Raw genomic sequence first — 18293 nt, 5'->3', positions numbered from 1 at the left:
TAGGAGTGTATTTTTAGTGGTTGCATATATGACTAAATTGCCTGCGTGTGTGTGTGTATGTACAAGAACTGAATGATGTGTCATTTCCCTTAAGATTAATTTTCTTTGTGAGAGCTCTCTTTGCCTGTGTGAATGTGAATATATACATGTTTAACAGACACTTGCTGTTTTAATAAAAAAAATATTTATAGAGTTAGATGATTATCCTTGTTTTTAGTATCACTGATTTGGTGTACATTCTTTGACAGCTGAGCTGCTTTGAAAATCTATGTCTAGACATTTGCTTTGAGACCAACATTTTCTAAGCTTTTTTATGAAATAAAGATTTTTTTTTCTTATTTTAAAGGAGTACATAGGTGTTTATGCGTAGTTTGTGTCTTTCATATTGTTGAATAATTTTTCATATTATTTTGTAGGTTGTGCATACACAATACCACTAGGGCAATGTGACTTGAAAATGCATGAAGCAGGTGTTTTGCATAGTATATCTCTAATTACACTTTGTACACTTGAGTGCTCTGAGATCCTCTGCTTAAAGCTAATTGGTGTTATGGTTGTTTTTGTTGTGTCCCATTGGGTTTACATGCATCCAGAGATTTCTAGGTAGAGAAAACCCTTGGGTCCATTAAATTATTTTATGTCTTCTTTCAGTGTTTGTTAGTGGGGCAGATTTGTTTTATGTATCATATAGTCATTCCTCACCCTAGAGAAGTGACAATATCTTGCATAATCTGTGAAGTGTGGGTGAGCAGATGGTACAGTAGAAGATATAGTTTATCACAAACTGGGTATTGTGTCTTGTACTGACATCCAAGTGATCTTTTCCATACAGCACACTAGAATGCCCTGCCCTCCTTCTCTCTTGCTAGAAGTACAATACAGATTTTTTTCTGAGCATAGCTTCTAATAAAAAGAGAAATCAAAAATAATCACATACCACCACACCCACTTGTATTGTATGGCTGCACTTTTGCATGTTTTAGACTATTATGTGAAGATAGTTACTAGAGATTGAAAGGTATATGGCAAGTATGGTTTAGCTGGGGCGGCACGGTGGCGCAGTGGGTAGCACTGCTGCCTCGCAGTTGGGAGATCTGGGGACCTGGGTTCGCTTCCCGGGTCCGCCCTGCGTGGAGTTTGCATGTTCTCCCCGTGTCTGCGTGGGTTTCCTCCGGGCACTCCGGTTTCCTCCCACAGTCCAAAGACATGCAGGTTAGGTGGATTGGCGATTCTAAATTGGCCCTAGTGTGTGCTTGGTGTGTGGGTGTGTTTGTGTGTGTCCTGCGGTGGGTTGGCACCCTGCCCAGGATTGGTTCCTGCCTTGTGCCCTGTGTTGGCTGGGATTGGCTCCAGCAGACCCCCGTGACCCTGTGTTCGGATTCAGCGGGTTGGAAAATGGATGGATGGTTTAGCTGTATACAGTTTATCAGTTTTTGTTTAGGAAATGTCTTTGATTTTGCACTCCAAAGCATTTCACACATTCTGTCTTTCTCTTTTCATGTGTTTTTATTCTACAGGGCATTGACAGGGAGGTACCGCCATGCCTGGAATGGTGGTGTTCCGGCGGCGCTGGTCAGTGGGTAGTGATGATTTGGTTCTTCCAGCGCTCTTTTTGTTTCTGTTACATACAGCCTGGTGAGTGCACATTACTATTTTTTCTGTTATGCTAGTTTTCTCTCGCATTTACATCTTAAGCCACCTAGAGGTCAACTTCAAGTTAAAGAATGTGAAATTTCTGATGGTAGCCATAGAGACAGATACAGAAATAAAAATAACAAACATATTAATTAAAGTTGCGTACCACTTCCACTAATTGTCAGAAAATGTTTTATTCATTGGTTGTTCTACCTCAATGTAATACCCTAGCTAGAAAGTTTAAATATAAAGTAACAGAATTTGATCATTTTGCCACTAGTGGTGGTAATAGTGAACAATCAAAGCCATCTGAATAGACACAAACAGAGGTTCTGAAGCTATTAATATGCATGTTTCTGTTTAGTAATATTAATTAATATTAGTGTAGCTCATGAATCACGGAAATAATCTTCTTTATTTCTTGTATCAATTAGGGACCATAACTTGGCCTAAAGTCAGACACTATTAAGTGTTGGTAATAAAGAATAAGACATTTGTGTACAACACATTGCTTACCCCATATACACTGCTGGCACCACCATTAAGGAAAATTAGACATTCACCTAGGGCACAGATCAAAAGGGGGTGGGGTGGGAACCCAGCTGCACAGGTTAGCTACTAAACAGTTGGGTTTTGCATTAATAAGCTTCACTTAGGGCGCAAAATAACCTAGAACTGGCACTGCCCATATATAATGGATATCAAAGCTATACATTCTCTACATCTATTGAAATGTCAGGTTATGCTGTTGTAAAGGCTGAAATTATAAGAAATCATGCTGAACCTTTTTCAGTTTTAGTAAAATCTTGTACCCAATGTTATGGAAGTAAAAAGCATTGATCTTTTGTAGGAAAAAACATATACAATTAATCTTTCTACAGTTTTTGAGGCAGATAGTTTAACTATTATTACAGTAAAATAAAATAGCAAAGCCCTCATTATATTCAGTACATCTGTAGAAAGTTAGTAGGCATCATTAACTGTTCTTTTTCTAGAACATGTGTACTGTATTTATCTCTGTTTAGAAGAGTTGATTACTTTATTTTAGGCACATGTTTTTTTTTCCCCCATTTAGGTTGGTGGTTTTTGTCTGTGGCACTTTTTGGTGTAGCTCACTCCCCAGGAGCAATCCTGCTCACCTTACACTAGTGGACCATGGTCGTGGCTATCTGGGGATCCTGATTAGCTGCATGATATGTGAAGGTGCCATCATTTGGCTGAGCATGAGAGGCAGTATCTTGTACACAGAGCCACGGGATTCCATACAGTATGTCCTCTACATTCGTCTTGGTGAGTATCTTGCAGTATAACTCCGGTCAAACGAAATTTAACTCTTGTTGAGTATAATAGGCTATAAGCAGTACTACTAGTCAACTTTTTCCATTAATAACATTCAGTAATGAACAAATAAATGTACTCTAGGACACAAATACTATAGTTTGATTTTTGTTTTTTTTTTGATGTGGAAATCCCATGGCAAAAAAAAATGAAAAGCTCAAAAGCATTGTTTTACTTACCAAGGTATTTTTATTTTTGACATTAGAACATTAGAACAATTACAGGAAACTTACCAATCCAATTCACTTAATTTCTCCAAGATAACATCAAGGTGAGCTTTGAAGGTCCCCAATATAATACTATCCATCACACTACTTGGAAACTTGTGGCAAATGTGCAATAGCCATTTTTAAGTCCTCTATATTTTTCAATAGAATATAATACTTCATCAGCTTTTATTAAGTAAATTTTACATCAATGTCAGTTACCAAAAGAGCTTGGTTACTTTAAATCACAATGGAATGGCTATACCATTAAGTTGTTGCCGTCACTTCTTGTGCACTGAAACTGGAAATTAATGGAGTATTCAATTTGTCCAGTTTGTAGGTACTCTAGATCATAGTGGATTTTCAATCTTTCTTTTTTTTTTGGATGACAAGGGTCAGAGGCTAGTATTCGGAAGAGCAGGATCTTGTTCAACTAATTCTCTGCTCTTCATGATATGAATAGCTACATTATCATGATCGCATCAGGATACTCAGCTCATTCTTGAGTATACACAGGATAACTTGTGAAAAGACTGCAAGGTGGGCAAGCCCTGAAATTCCTTGCAGTTTATCTGTCTTTGCACCTCATGAGGTTAAAGATTTTGTGAACTAAAGTGGCATATTTTCTTATATAATATGCTACCGTGGCTGTTCGTTTGTCTGTCCAGGATTTAAGTCACCTGTAGCTTGTAACTATTGAACTGAAATTTGGTACACATATGCTACGTGATGTCTACTATTCGCTTTCAGGGTGATGATTGACCTCCAAGGTTATTCCGCTTTTTATTTTATTTTATTGTAGAATCAACGCTTGGCAGCAGGGCGGCCATGCGGCGCATGTGTACGGACGTCGTTCTTGTCCCTACCACTTTCGCCATCACTTCCTCTACCTGTTCATATGTTAAATCATTCTTGAGGCAGATTGAAGACTTAACTGCCAGCTTAAGTGAAAAATTAAGGAAACATACTAAGTAATTGCAACACAAACACTGACTTAATCAGTTTTAATTGATTCAAAAAGATGCCGACGAAAGAAGAGAAGAAGTGGGCCACTAGGGTGGAGACAAGAAGAGCTACTCAAGAAGCAGCAAGCGCATCAACCTCTGAGTAAACGAATGGTAAACGTACAGAGAAAGAGGATGAAAACTAGGAACGCTCAAGCAGTGCACTGTTACTGGTATTATATATATATATATATATATATATATATATATATATATATATATATATATATATATATATATATATGTATTTGTGTTTGTATGTATGTATATATGTGTATATGTGTATATATATATATATATATATATATATATATATATATATATATACTAGCAAAATACCTGCGCTTCGCAGCGGAGAAGTATATATATATACACATATACACACACATATATATATACACATACAGATATATATATATATATATATATATATATATATATCTATATACACACATATATATATACACATACAGATATATATATATATATATATATATATATATATATATATATATATATATATATATATACATACACACACATATATATATACACATACAGATATATATATATATACACACACATATATATATATACACATACAGATATATATATATATAGCAAAATACCCGCGCTTCGCAGCGGAGAAGTAGTGTGTTAAAGAGGTTATGAAAAAGTAAAGGAAACATTTTAAAAATAACGTAACATGATTGTCAATGTAATTGTGTTGTCATTGTTATGAGTGTTGCTGTTATATATATATATATGTGTATGTGTATATGTATATATATATATGACAGCAACACACATAACAATGACAACACAATTACATTGACAATCATGTTACGTTATTTTTAAAATGTTTCCTTTACTTTTTCATAACCTCTTTAACACACTACTTCTCCGCTGCGAAGCGCGGGTATTTTGCTAGTTTATATATATATATATTTATATATATATATATATATATATATATATATATATATATATATATGTATGTGTATACACATATATTTGTATACACACACACACACACATATATATATATATATATATATATATATATATATATATATATATATATACATATATATACATATATATATATATACATACATACATACATACATGCAGTTTCAATAACATAGAAATCAATATAAACAACATTAACATCATTATCATATGAGAAAATGAAGTAATATATAAGAAGCACATTTCATATAAATATAAATTATTAAACAGTAAAATCTTCTTCTGTAATTTGCTACCGTGGCTATTCGTTTGTCTGTCCAGGATTTTAAATCACCTGTAGCTCGCAAACCGTTTCACCTATTGACTTGAAATCTGGTACACATATGGACTATTTTGTGACACTGCCTGTTTGTACTTTGTAACTCACACAGTTATGTGGTATTGAGTGTTTAAAGTAAGTAAAAGGCATTTTAATATAGTAATATAATAGCTATGATTGAATTTTAAATTAAACAATACACTGATTCTGGTTTTCCATCCATCCATCCATCCATCCATTTTCCAACCCGTGAATCAGTCAGTGAGGGCTTTGCCTTTTATTATTATAGATACATATTAATAAAAGGCAAAGCCCTGACTGACTGACTGACTGACTGACTCATCACTAATTCTCGAACTTCCCGTGTAGGTGGAAGGCTGAAATTTGGCAGGCTCATTCCTTACAGCTTACTTACAAAAGTTAGGCAGGTTTCATTTCGAAATTCTACGCATAATGGTCATAATTGGAACATGTTTTTTGTCCATATACTCTAATGGAGGAGGCGGAGTCACGTATCGCGTCATCACGCCTCCTACGTAATCACGTGAACTAAAAACAAGGAAGAGATTTACAGCACGAGTCAAACGCGGGAACGAAGGTAAATGACGTTAATTTTTGAGTGTCTTTTAATACTGTGTAAGCATACATATTAACACATGTGCAATTAAACGTGTGCATTTACAGGGTGATTTCTCAGGCTTAAAAGCTCGCCTTTTATCAAACGCGGGAACAAAGGTAAATGACGTTGTTCACAGTCTTTTAATACTGTGTACGCGTACATATTAACACATGTGCAATTAAACGTGTGCATTTACGGGGTGATTTCTCAAGCTTAAAAGCTCACCTTTTACTAAAAAGGTAAATGCAAAACTATTTTCAATCATTCTATGATCTGCTTCTCACAACTGAAGGCACCGTGGCTGATGTTACGTCACTTGATTGCCAACCATAAGCGTTACCTGGTAGGTAACCAGCCACTCACTTCACTCCCTTACGGGAATCAAACTTCTGAGGTTTTCTTTTGTTCTTAATTAAAATTTAAAAGTAATACTTCACTGCTGCTAAGCCCCTCTAGCGCTGACGTCCGAGGTTCGATTACCGTAAGCAAGTGCAGTGAGTGTGTACGCCTGATGAGCCAAGAATAAGGGGGAAAGACGTGTCGCGTACTCTTTGCATTATTTGACAGTAAACTATTTTCAACCATTCTATGATCTGCTTCTCACAACTGAAGGCACCGTGGCTGATGTTACCTCAGTTGCTGGCCAACCATAAGCGTTACCTGGTAGGTAACCAGCCACTCACTTCACTCCCTTACGGGAATCGAACCTCGGACGTCAGCGCTACAGGCAAAGCCCCTAAAATTGCGCCACGGCGTGTGGTTAGTTTATTTGACAACATGTAGATCGGGGTAATTACATTCCGCGCCACGGCGTGTGGTTCGTTTATTTGACAACATGTAGATAGGGGTAATTACATTCATGGCATTCGTAGTCTGATTCACAATTTGATTGTATGGGTGGTTACCAACCAGGTAACGCTTATAGTTGGCCACCAAGTCAGGTCGAAGTGATCACTCGAGTGAAGGCAGCTTCACAAAAAAAACAGATCCTTAACAAACTGTTATTAGTATATTTTCCCTCAATTTAAAAAGGCTTTCTTTTCTTCTTAATAAAAATTTAAAAGCGGTACTTCGCCGGTGCGAAGCGCGTGGATTTGACCGACTGACACATACAGACATATTCATGAGTGCAGGTACTTTGGAAAGAAAGCACCGTGTAAACCTAAAGTTTAAATTAAGTTCATAGACCTACAAAAGGTTGCCATTCATTTGAGGCAAGATTGCTTTTCTTCTGTACAACTATACGTTGCATTCTCAAGAGTGTGCTTGCACGGCTTCAGATATAGATATATATATATATATATATATATATATATATATATATATATATATATATATATATATATATATATATATATATATATATATATATATATATATATGTATGTATATCTATATATAAATATGTAAGCTTATAAGTACTGCCTTACTTCTCTTTAAGAAAGGAAGATGTAATGATACTTGATTTAAACGATTCCACGTCTTCCTGGGTTTGCTTAGCTTATTGTCAATATCCCTTTTTTTAAGACTTATTGACTGAAACGGGCTTTCACGAAAAAAGTTAGGGCTTTGCTACAGGATACACCCTCCACAAGTTAAGCAAGTAAAAATAAAATATATATTTCTGTTTTATTTAAACCTTTTAAGTTTGTATGCATAGCCCCATTTGGCTGTTTAATTTTTTTTTTTCTTTCTTCAGTAATATTTAATCTCCTTAAAGAAAAAGAACATATACATTTAACTTTTTTTGTATCTCTTTAGTAATATTTTAGTGTAAAAGGATAACCAGTATTTAAACTTTTTGTGTTACTTTATAAATTTATTTTACACAATGTTGAAAAATTAATAAGAAAGCTACATATTTTGGCAGCTGCTGCTTTAATTTTCAATGAAATGAAAAAAGCTCTCCAAGAGAAAACGTCAATGAAGAAGAAACAGTTTGCACTATCTAAAAATGAGAAACCCTCATTTATAAAAGTTTGCTGCAGATGACTTAACTGAAAATAAATGAATAGTTCCTATGTGTATAATACATATTTATCTATTTGACTTATGCCTTTATTCCAGCAACTTGCAACATCTGAGGTACAATTTGTTACATTACTTTTGTTTTTTGCAGCACAGGCAGGTGAAGTGACTTCCTCAGGGTCACACAGTGGTGTCAGTACCAGGATTTGAACTGACAAGCTCCGGGTTTACTGAAATATTACTGAAGAAAGAAAAAAAACGAAAACGGGCAAATAGGGCTATGCATACAAATGTCCGTCCATCCATTATCCAACCCGCTATATCCTAAATACAGGAGCCAATAAGTAGATATGTATATATACAGTATATATATATATATATATATATATATATATATATATATATGTGAATGTATGTATGTATGTCTATATTTATATCTTGTGATAGATTAAGGGCCTCCGTGACCCCTTGAACCCTCAGACTAGACGTCAGACACCAGGTAAAAGTCCAAATAATGGTTTAATAATAATAATAATAATAGTAGTGCACAAAGCACCCTCCTCTCCACAATACTCAGTAATAAATCAATAATCAAATAACAATACACAATCCTCCACTCCCAGACGCGTTGCCCTCCTTCCACCCAGCTCAGCTCGACGTCTGGGATTTCCCATAGTCCTTTTATATTTCCTGACCCGGAAGTGTTTCCCATCCTACAGTCCATGTGATTTCTTATCACTTCCGGGTCAGATAAAAAGTCCTTTTCTTCAACCCGGAACTTGCCTACGACGAACTTCCGGGTTATAGGGCACAAACTCCTCTCTGGGCCTCCCTGCAGCGTCATCTGTTGGCCCCTGTGATATCCAGCAGGGCTGTAAAGGAAAACTCCATCGTCCATGATTCCCTGCTGGTATTCAGGGCACTTCCATGCAGCAGGGACAGCTCCATCTGGCGGCCTGGGGGTGTTGGCCAGGGTGACAGGCCGGCCATATCCCACAGTATCCCCCCCCCAGCGAAGAACCAAGGTTCGAAGCGGCCAGCCCCGCGAGGGACGTCCTTCTCCAGGAGGGTCCATGGGTCGGGCCATGGCTACGTCGTCGAGACTCCTCGGAGAACCTAGGGGGAACGTTGTATCGGAAATCCCTCTGATCCCCCGTCCTCCGAGGACAACTTCGCCATAAGTGGCCCGGCCGGCAGCAGTCGTAGCATAGCCGCCGTCCTCCCGTTTGTAACCCTCTGCGTGACCGGAAACACCTTGGGAACTCCGTCAACTCCTCCCCTTTCTCCGCCAAGGGAGGTTTTATAGCCGCCTCAGTATACTCCGCCCTTCTCTCTACTGTGTCAGGAGACCCGTATTTTATTTTGGGGATCTCCTGCTTTCTCTGGGGCTTGTGCTCAGCTTGAGGCTCTCTATGGAGAAAAGAGAGCCTTTTTGCAGTTTGCACGCCCATTGTTCTATGCAATTTAGGAGGCGGCGTCAGTACCACATCGCTCCGGGTAACAGCACTTTCCAGCTGCCCCGGTTTGATTGGCACTTCCTCCGCCCCTCCAGTACCTAGTGACAACTCCCTCATCACTTTATCAGGAGACTCCCATTTCTCTTTTAGGATCTCCTGTTTAATCTGGGGCTTTTCCACAGTTTGGATCTCTCTATTAGTAAAAGAGAGCCCTTTTTCTGTCTGAACGCCCATCATTTTTACCTTAATTAGGGGCGGCGTCTTCAGCCCCGCATCACCCCGAGAGACAGCACTTTTCAGCTGCTCCGGTTTGACTGGCGCTTCCTCCGCCCCTTCTGTCATCACACCACAATCTCTTGTTGGGCTCGTAGTGGTTTGGCACCCGCTACTTATCAAATGCGGGCCCGTTTCACACTGCGTCCCTATTTCATTATATACGGTACCGGCATTTCCTACTTGTACCGCCAAATCATATAACATGGGACGCTCTCTACCAAACCGCCGTAGGTATTCATCCAGCTTTTTTAACGGCGCTTCAGCTGCTGCTCCCAACTCTCCAACAATCGTCTGTATTGTTGCCACAATCTGTAAGAAACTGTGAACGGGCTGAAGCAACTTCTCCAGCTCGTGCACGTCCAAAAAGTTATTTAATTCAGCCGGAGGTATGCTCAGGAGATCACTAGCCTTACCCTCCAGCTGGGAGCCAATGAGCACGCCCGCTCCTGGCACGTGCTCTGACGGGTTCCGCAAGGGAACCTGGGATTTGGAGTTTTCGGAGGTCCACGGTGCCACTTTTGGCTGACTGCGGTCCGTCTGACTCAATTTATCGACAGATCGCTCAGTCATTTCCCGAACCTCCTTACCTTTTTGTAGGGAGAGCGGTGCTTCGCTCGCCTCCCCTTTCCTTTTCAGAAAAACCAAGTCCGTCTTTTCCGGGGTGAAGACGAAAACATCAGGACGCGTACCGTCTATGTCCCCCACTCTTTCCGGGGTGGTCACGTGCCCTTCACCAGCACCCGACATGCGGAAGTCCTTCGTTTTATTTTCAGGCCGTGATGAGCGTACACCGTCATCTTCAGGAGGTTTTCCTGCCCTCCGCAGAGTCTCCGGATTGACACCTGGGAGGTATGTGCACAGGACAAAATGGGTTATTTTAAAATGGTTTTCAAATGCTTCCCCGGCACATACCTCTTTGAAGTCGTCCTCCTCCGGATGTCTCTCCCGAGACGCGTAACCGCTCCATGGCTCGTCTTGAGCATTGGCCATATTAAACATAGGACCTCCACTTGGGCTGCCGCTCTGCTTAAGTTTTTTCTTCCCCATGACGGTCTTGGAAACAGAAGGTTTTGGCAACCTTGCAGTGTGTCAGAAAGTTGTCTACTCAGGGTTCTGTCCACAGTAAAAATTATTTAAATTCAGGTCCTCTGCCAACTGACGACCAGAGAATCCTGCCGAAACTATGCCAACTGTGATAGATTAAGGGCCTCCGTGACCCCTTGAACCCTCAGACTAGACATCAGACACCAGGTAAAAGTCCAAATAATGGTTTAATAATAATAATAATAGTAGTGCACAAAGCACCCTCCTCTCCACAATACTCAGTAGTAAATCAATAATCAAATAACAATACACAATCCTCCACTCCCAGACGCGTTGCCCTCCTTCCACCCAGCTCAGCTCGACGTCTGGGATTTCCCATAGTCCTTTTATATTTCCTGACCCGGAAGTGTTTCCCATCCTACAGCCCATGTGATTTCTTATCACTTCCGGGTCAGATAAAAAGTCCTTTTCTTCAACCCGGAACATGCCTACGACAAACTTCCATGTTATAGGGCACAAACTCCTCTCTGGGCCTCCCTGCAGCGTCATCTGTTGGCCCCTGTGATATCCAGCAGGGCTGTAAAGGAAAACTCCATCGTCCATGATTCCCTGCTGGTATTCGGGGCACTTCCATGCAGCAGGGACAGCTCCATCTGGCGGCCTGGGGGTGATGGCCAGGGTGACAGGCCGGCCATATCCCACAATCTATATATATATATATATATATATATATATATATATATATATATATATGTTGATATGTAAATTTGTATATGTATATATATATGTATATGTGGATGTGTATATGTATATATATGTATATATGTTTATGTATATATATAGTTAGATAACCTCTTTAACACACTACTTCTCCGCTGCGAAGCGCGGGTATTTTGCTATATGTAGATATCTGTATATGTAGATATGTATATATATGTATATATATATATATATATATATATATATATATATATATGTTTACATAACCTCTTCAACACACTACTTCTCCGCTGCGAAGCGTGGGTATTTTGCTATATATATATATATATATGACAGCAACACTCATAACAATGACAACACAATTACATATATATATATATATATATGTAGATATGTATATATATGTGTATATATGTAGATGTGTATATATGTAGATATGTAAATATTTATGTATATATATGTGTCTGTGTGTGTATGTATATGTGTGTGTTTATGTATGTGTGTATATATATATATATATATGTGTGTGTATATATATGTGGATGTGTATATGTATATATATATGTAGATATGTGTATATGTAGATATGTATATATATGTATATGTATATATATGTTTATGTGTGTGTGTGTGTGTACATTATATAAAAGACAGCAACACTCATAACAATGACAACACAACTACATTGACAATCATGTTACGTTATTTATGTTTCCTTTTTTTTTTCATAACCTCTTTAACACACTACTTCTCCGCTGCGAAGCGTGGGTATTTTGCTAGTATATATATATATGTATGTATGTGTGTATGTATATATATGTATGTATGTATATATATATATATATGTATATATATGTATGTGTGTATGTATATATATATATATATATGTATATATGTATATATGTATGTATGTGTGTATATCTATATATATATATATATATATATATATATATATATATATATATACTAGCAAAATACCCGCGCTTCAAATCCTGGTACTGACACCACTGTGTGACGCTGAGGAAGTCACTTCACCTGCCTGTGCTACAAAAAACAAAAGTAATGTAACAAATTGTACCTCAGATGTTGCAAGTTGCTAGAATAAAGGCATAAGTAAAATAGATAAATATGTATTATACACATAGGAACTATTCATTTATTTTCAGTTAAGTCATCTGCAGCAAACCTTTATAAATGAGGGTTTCTCCTTTTTAGATAGTGCAAACTGTTTCTTCTTCATTGAGGTTTTCTCTTGGAGAGCTTTTTTCATTTCATTGAAAATTAAAGCAGCAGCTACCAAAATATGTAGCTTTCTTATTAATTTTTCAACATTGTGTAAAATAACTTTATAAAGTAACATAAAATGTTTAAATACTGGTTATCCTTTTACACTAAAATATTACTAAAGAGATACAAAAAAAGTAAAATGCATATGTTGTTTTTCTTTAAGGAGATTAAATATTACTGAAGAAAGAAAAAAAAAAAAACTAAAACAGCCAAATGGGGCTATGCATATGAACTTAAAAAGTTTAAATAAAACAGAAATATATACTTTTATTTTTACTTCCTTAACTTGTGGAGGGTGTATCCTGTAGCAAAGCCCTAACTTTTTTCGTGAAAGCCCATTTCAGTCAATAAGTCTTAAAAACAGGTGTAAAGATATTGACAATAAGCTACGCAAACCCACCAAGACATGGAATCGTTTAAATTAAGTATCATTACATCTTCCTTTCTTAAAGAGAAGTAAGGCAGTACTTATAAGCTTAGTAATGTTATACATTTCAAATGCTACTTTGATAAACTTTATCACTTCAAACAACTGAACTATCCAGAACATTTCAGGCATACATCCAGCATTCAAACTATGTATAAAAAGCACAACTGTTAAAGGAATTCAGCATTTCTTAATTGAAAATGTTCCTTTAATCCTCAACATGTTTCAGTGAGTCGTTCTGGTGGTTTTACTTGACGTTTTGATCTTCTGGTTAATTGTGTTTGCAGTTGAGATGTTCTTTCCTGATTTATACTTGTTTTCTCGTTAATATTTGTTTCACTGGTGTTAGTGTTCTGATTAGAGGTTATTGGTCCTTTGATGTCTCGACGGTTTCTTCTTAGAACAGCTCCTATTACGCAATTCCGTCACATACTGGTCTATTGTTTCACCGCTTTTCAGGAAACATGTAAAAAACTTGTGCCGCTCAAACGTCACATTGCGCTTTGGGTTGCAATACGCTTCGAATTTTTCAACTATTTTGTTCAATTTCATATTGTCTCCATCTTCTTCAAAATGAAAATTGTTATACACCTCTAGCGCCTCTTCGCCAATTACATGTAGAAGCATAGACGGTTTCATTTTTTCACTTTTCCTATCTGCTTCAATCGCAGCAAGATACAACTCGAATATCTGTTTAAATCTTTTCCAATTTTCAGCTACATTTCCTTTTAACTGGAGATTTGGTGGGGGCTGTAATCCTTCTATATTTTTTTTTCTCTTTTGCTAGAACGTCTTAGCGCTTTCTGACCACGTTTTCGGGTTACTCACAGACACGAGACTCGTTCAAAAGCATTCCTCTTCCAATCCGCCACTTCTGACACCATGTAGTGATCTTGTTAGGTTCGTAGTTTAATCAATACACAGGATTGAAAGATAAAATAACTTTTTAATAGACAGACTTTAGAGACATTTACTGTACATGTTACTACTCGTTCTTTAGTTCACGCCCATTCTCCTACTTGCATCGGCATTCACAGGCATTACTAATCATTCTGTAAGTATCCCTTAATAGACCTTACTAATCAACTATCATTACAAAATCCAACGTGGTTTGTGCCCTTCAGAATGAGGAGGCGTGATGACGCGATACGCGACTCCGCCCCCGTCCATTACAGTATATGGACAAAAAAGAGGTTCCAGTTTTGACCGTTACGCTTTGAATTTCGAAATGAAACCTGCCTAACTTTTGTAAGTAAGGTGAAAGGAATGATCCTGCCAAATTTCAGCCTTCCACCTACACGGGAAGTTGGAGAATTAGTGATGAGTGAGTGAGTGAGTCAGTCAGTCAGTCAGTCAGTCAGTCAGTCAGTCAGTCAGTCAGTCAGTCAGTCAGTCAGTGAGGGCTTTGCCTTTTATTACTATAGATACACACACACACACACACATAAACATATATATACATATACATATATACATATATATACATATCTACATATACACATATCTACATATATATATATATATATACATATACACATCCACATATATATATACATATATATATATATATATATATATATATATATATATATATACACATATCAACATACATATACACACATACATACACACACATATACATATATACACATACATATATATACACACACAGACACATATATATACATATATATTTACATATCTACATATATACACATATCTACATATATATACACATATCTACATATATATATACACATATCTACATATATATATACATACATATATATATATATATATATAATATATATATATATATATATATATAATATATATATGTATATATATATATATATATATATATATATATATATATATATATATATATATATATATATAGTAATCCCTCGCTATATCGCGCTTCGCCTTTCACGGCTTCACTCCATCGCGGATTTTATATGTAAAATGCCGTGAATGTAATTACCCCGATCTACATGCTGTCAAATAAACGAACCACACGCCGTGGCGCAATGTTAGGGGCTTCGCCTCTAGCGCTGACGTCCGAGGTTCGATTACCATAAGCGAGTGCAGTGAGTGTGTACGCCTGATGAGCCAAGAATTAGGACGAAACACGTGTCGCGTACTCTTTGCATTATTTGACAGTAAACTATTTTCAACCATTCTATGATCTGCTTCTCACAACTGAAGGCACCGTGGCTGATGTTAGCTGACTTGCTGGCCAACCATAAGCGTTACCTGGTAGGTAACCACCCATACAATCAGATTGTGATTCAGACTACGAATGCCGTGAATGTAATTACCCCGATCTACATACTAGAGAAAACCTCAATGAAGAAGAAACAGTGTGTAAGCATACATATTAACACATGTGCAATTAAACGTGTGCATTTACGGGGTGATTTCTCAGGCTTACAAGCTCGCCTTTTATTAAAAAGGTAAATGCAAACTGTTTTCATTCTGAAGGGCACAAACCACGTTGGATTTCAGTCGTTAAACGCGCAGAAATGTCGGTACACCAGATAATAAGCACAACATATTATCAGTTGTATTGTATGCTTACAATACATATAGAAATGTGTTAATCGTTAACTGATAGTATGGGATGATGTTTTTCGACTCGCGCCTTGATTTAAATGATTCCATGTCTTGGTGGGTTTGCGTAGCTTATTGTCAATATCTTTACACCTGTTTTTAAGACTTATTGACTGAAACGGGTTTTCACGAAAAAACTTAGGGCTTTGCTACAGGATACACCCTCCACAAGTTAAGGGAGTAAAAATAAAGGTATATATTTCTGTTTTATTTAAACCTTTTAAGTTCGTATGCATAGCCCCATTTGGCTGTTTTAGTTTTTTTTTTTCTTTCTTCAGTAATATTTAATCTCCTTAAAGAAAAACAACATATGCATTTTACTTTTTTTGTATCTCTTTAGTAATATTTTAGTGTAAAAGGATAACCCGTATTTAAACCTTTTATGTTACTTTATAAATTTATTTTACACAATGTTGAAAAATTAATAAGAAAGCTACATATTTTGGCAGCTGCTGCTTTAATTTTCAATGAAATGAAAAAAGGTCTCCAAGAGAAAACCTCAATGAAGAAGAAACAGTTTGCACTATCTAAAAAGGAGAAACCCTCATTTATAAAAGTTTGCTGCAGATGACTTAACTGAAAATAAATGAATAGTTCCTATGTGTATAATATACTGTATATTTATCTATTTGACTTATGCCTTTATTCCAGCAACTTGCAACATCTGAGGTACAATTTGTTACAGTACTTTTGTTTTTTGCAGCACAGGCAGGTGAAGTGACTTCCTCAGGGTCACACAGTGGTGTCAGTACCAGGATTTGAACTGACAAGCTCCGGGTTTGCTGAAATATTACTGAAGAAAGAAAAAAAACGAAAACGGGCAAATGGGGCTATGCATACAAATGTCCATCCATCCATTATCCAACCCGCTATATCCTAAATACAGGAGCCAATCCCTGCCAACACAGGGCACAAGGCAGGAAACAAACCCCGGGCAAGGTGCCAGCCCACCGCAGGGCGCACACACCCACACACCCCCACACACCAGGGACAATTTAGAATCGCCAATGCACCTAACCTGCATGTCTTTGGACTGTGGGAGGAAACCGGAGTACCCGGAAGGAAACCCAGACAGACATGGGGAGAACATTCAAACTCCACGCAGGGAAGCAAACCCGGGTCTCCTAACTGGCACCTTTCACTGCGCCACCATACCGCCTGCATACAAACTTAAAAGGTTTAAATTAAATAGAAATATATACCTTTATTTTTACTTCCTTAACTTGTGGAGGGTGTATCCTGTAGCAAAGCCCTAACTTTTTTCATGAAAGCCCCTTTCAGTCAATAAGCCTTAAAAACAGGTGTAAGCTAAACTTGCAGCACCGCTATTCAATTACACTTGCCTAACGCCTCTCCTAAGGGGAGATACTGTTGGATCTGGGAATCAGTCAAAGCACCAATCACAGGCCCGATTAGAAAGCGGGAAGTTGTTATTTGTCGTCTCCCTCCCAAGTAGCAATCACAGCCCGTGTTACAACGCATTATGTATGTATGTGTATATGTAGATATGTGTATATGTAGATATGTATATATGTATAAGTATATATATGTTTACATATCCTCTTTAACACACTACTTCTCCGCTGCGAAGCGCGGGTATTTTGCAAGTATATATATATATATATATGTATGTATGTATGTATGTATGTATGTATGTATGTATGTATGTATGTATGTATGTATGTATGTATGTATGTATGTGGATATATGAATGTATGTATGTATATGTATATGTGGACATATATATATATGTATGTATGTATGTATATGTATATGTGGATATATATATGTATATATGTATATGTGGATATATATATATATATATATGTATGTATGTATATGTATATGTGGATATATATATATGTATGTATGTATATGTATATGTGGATATATATATATATGTATGTATGTATATGTATATGTGGATATATATATATATGTATGTATGTATATGTATATGTGGATATATATATATATGTATGTATGTATATGTATATGTGGATATATATATATATATATATGTATGTATATGTATATGTGGATATATATATATATATGTATGTATGTATATGTGGATATATATATATATATATGTATGTATGTATATGTATATGTGGATATATATATATATATATATATATATATATATATATGTATGTATGTATATGTATATGTGGATATATATATATGTATGTATATGTGTATATATATGTACAGTGGTGTGAAAAACTATTTGCCCCCTTCCTGATTTCTTATTCTTTTGCATGTGTGTCACACAAAATGTTTCTGATCATCAAACACATTTAACCATTAGTCAAATATAACACAAGTAAACACAAAATGCAGTTTTTAAATGATGGTGTTTATTATTTAGGGAGAAAAAAAATCCAAACCTACATGGCCCTGTG

General features: G+C 36.7%; 1 protein-coding gene across 1 annotated transcript in view; it reads left to right on the top strand.

The window, feature by feature from the left end:
- dagla (diacylglycerol lipase, alpha) overlaps positions 1-18293 on the top strand; it is a 343026-nt gene that overhangs the window by 147895 nt on the left and 176838 nt on the right. The window contains 2 exon segments of the mRNA XM_051923753.1: positions 1518-1665; positions 2759-2925. Of these exon segments, the coding sequence (XP_051779713.1) occupies positions 1541-1665; positions 2759-2925 (292 nt within the window). The 5' untranslated portion in view covers positions 1518-1540.

This window comes from Erpetoichthys calabaricus, chromosome 2 (genome assembly GCF_900747795.2).
Source record: "Erpetoichthys calabaricus chromosome 2, fErpCal1.3, whole genome shotgun sequence".
NCBI lineage: Eukaryota > Metazoa > Chordata > Cladistia > Polypteriformes > Polypteridae > Erpetoichthys > Erpetoichthys calabaricus.
This window is presented reverse-complemented; position numbering and strand designations above follow the sequence as displayed.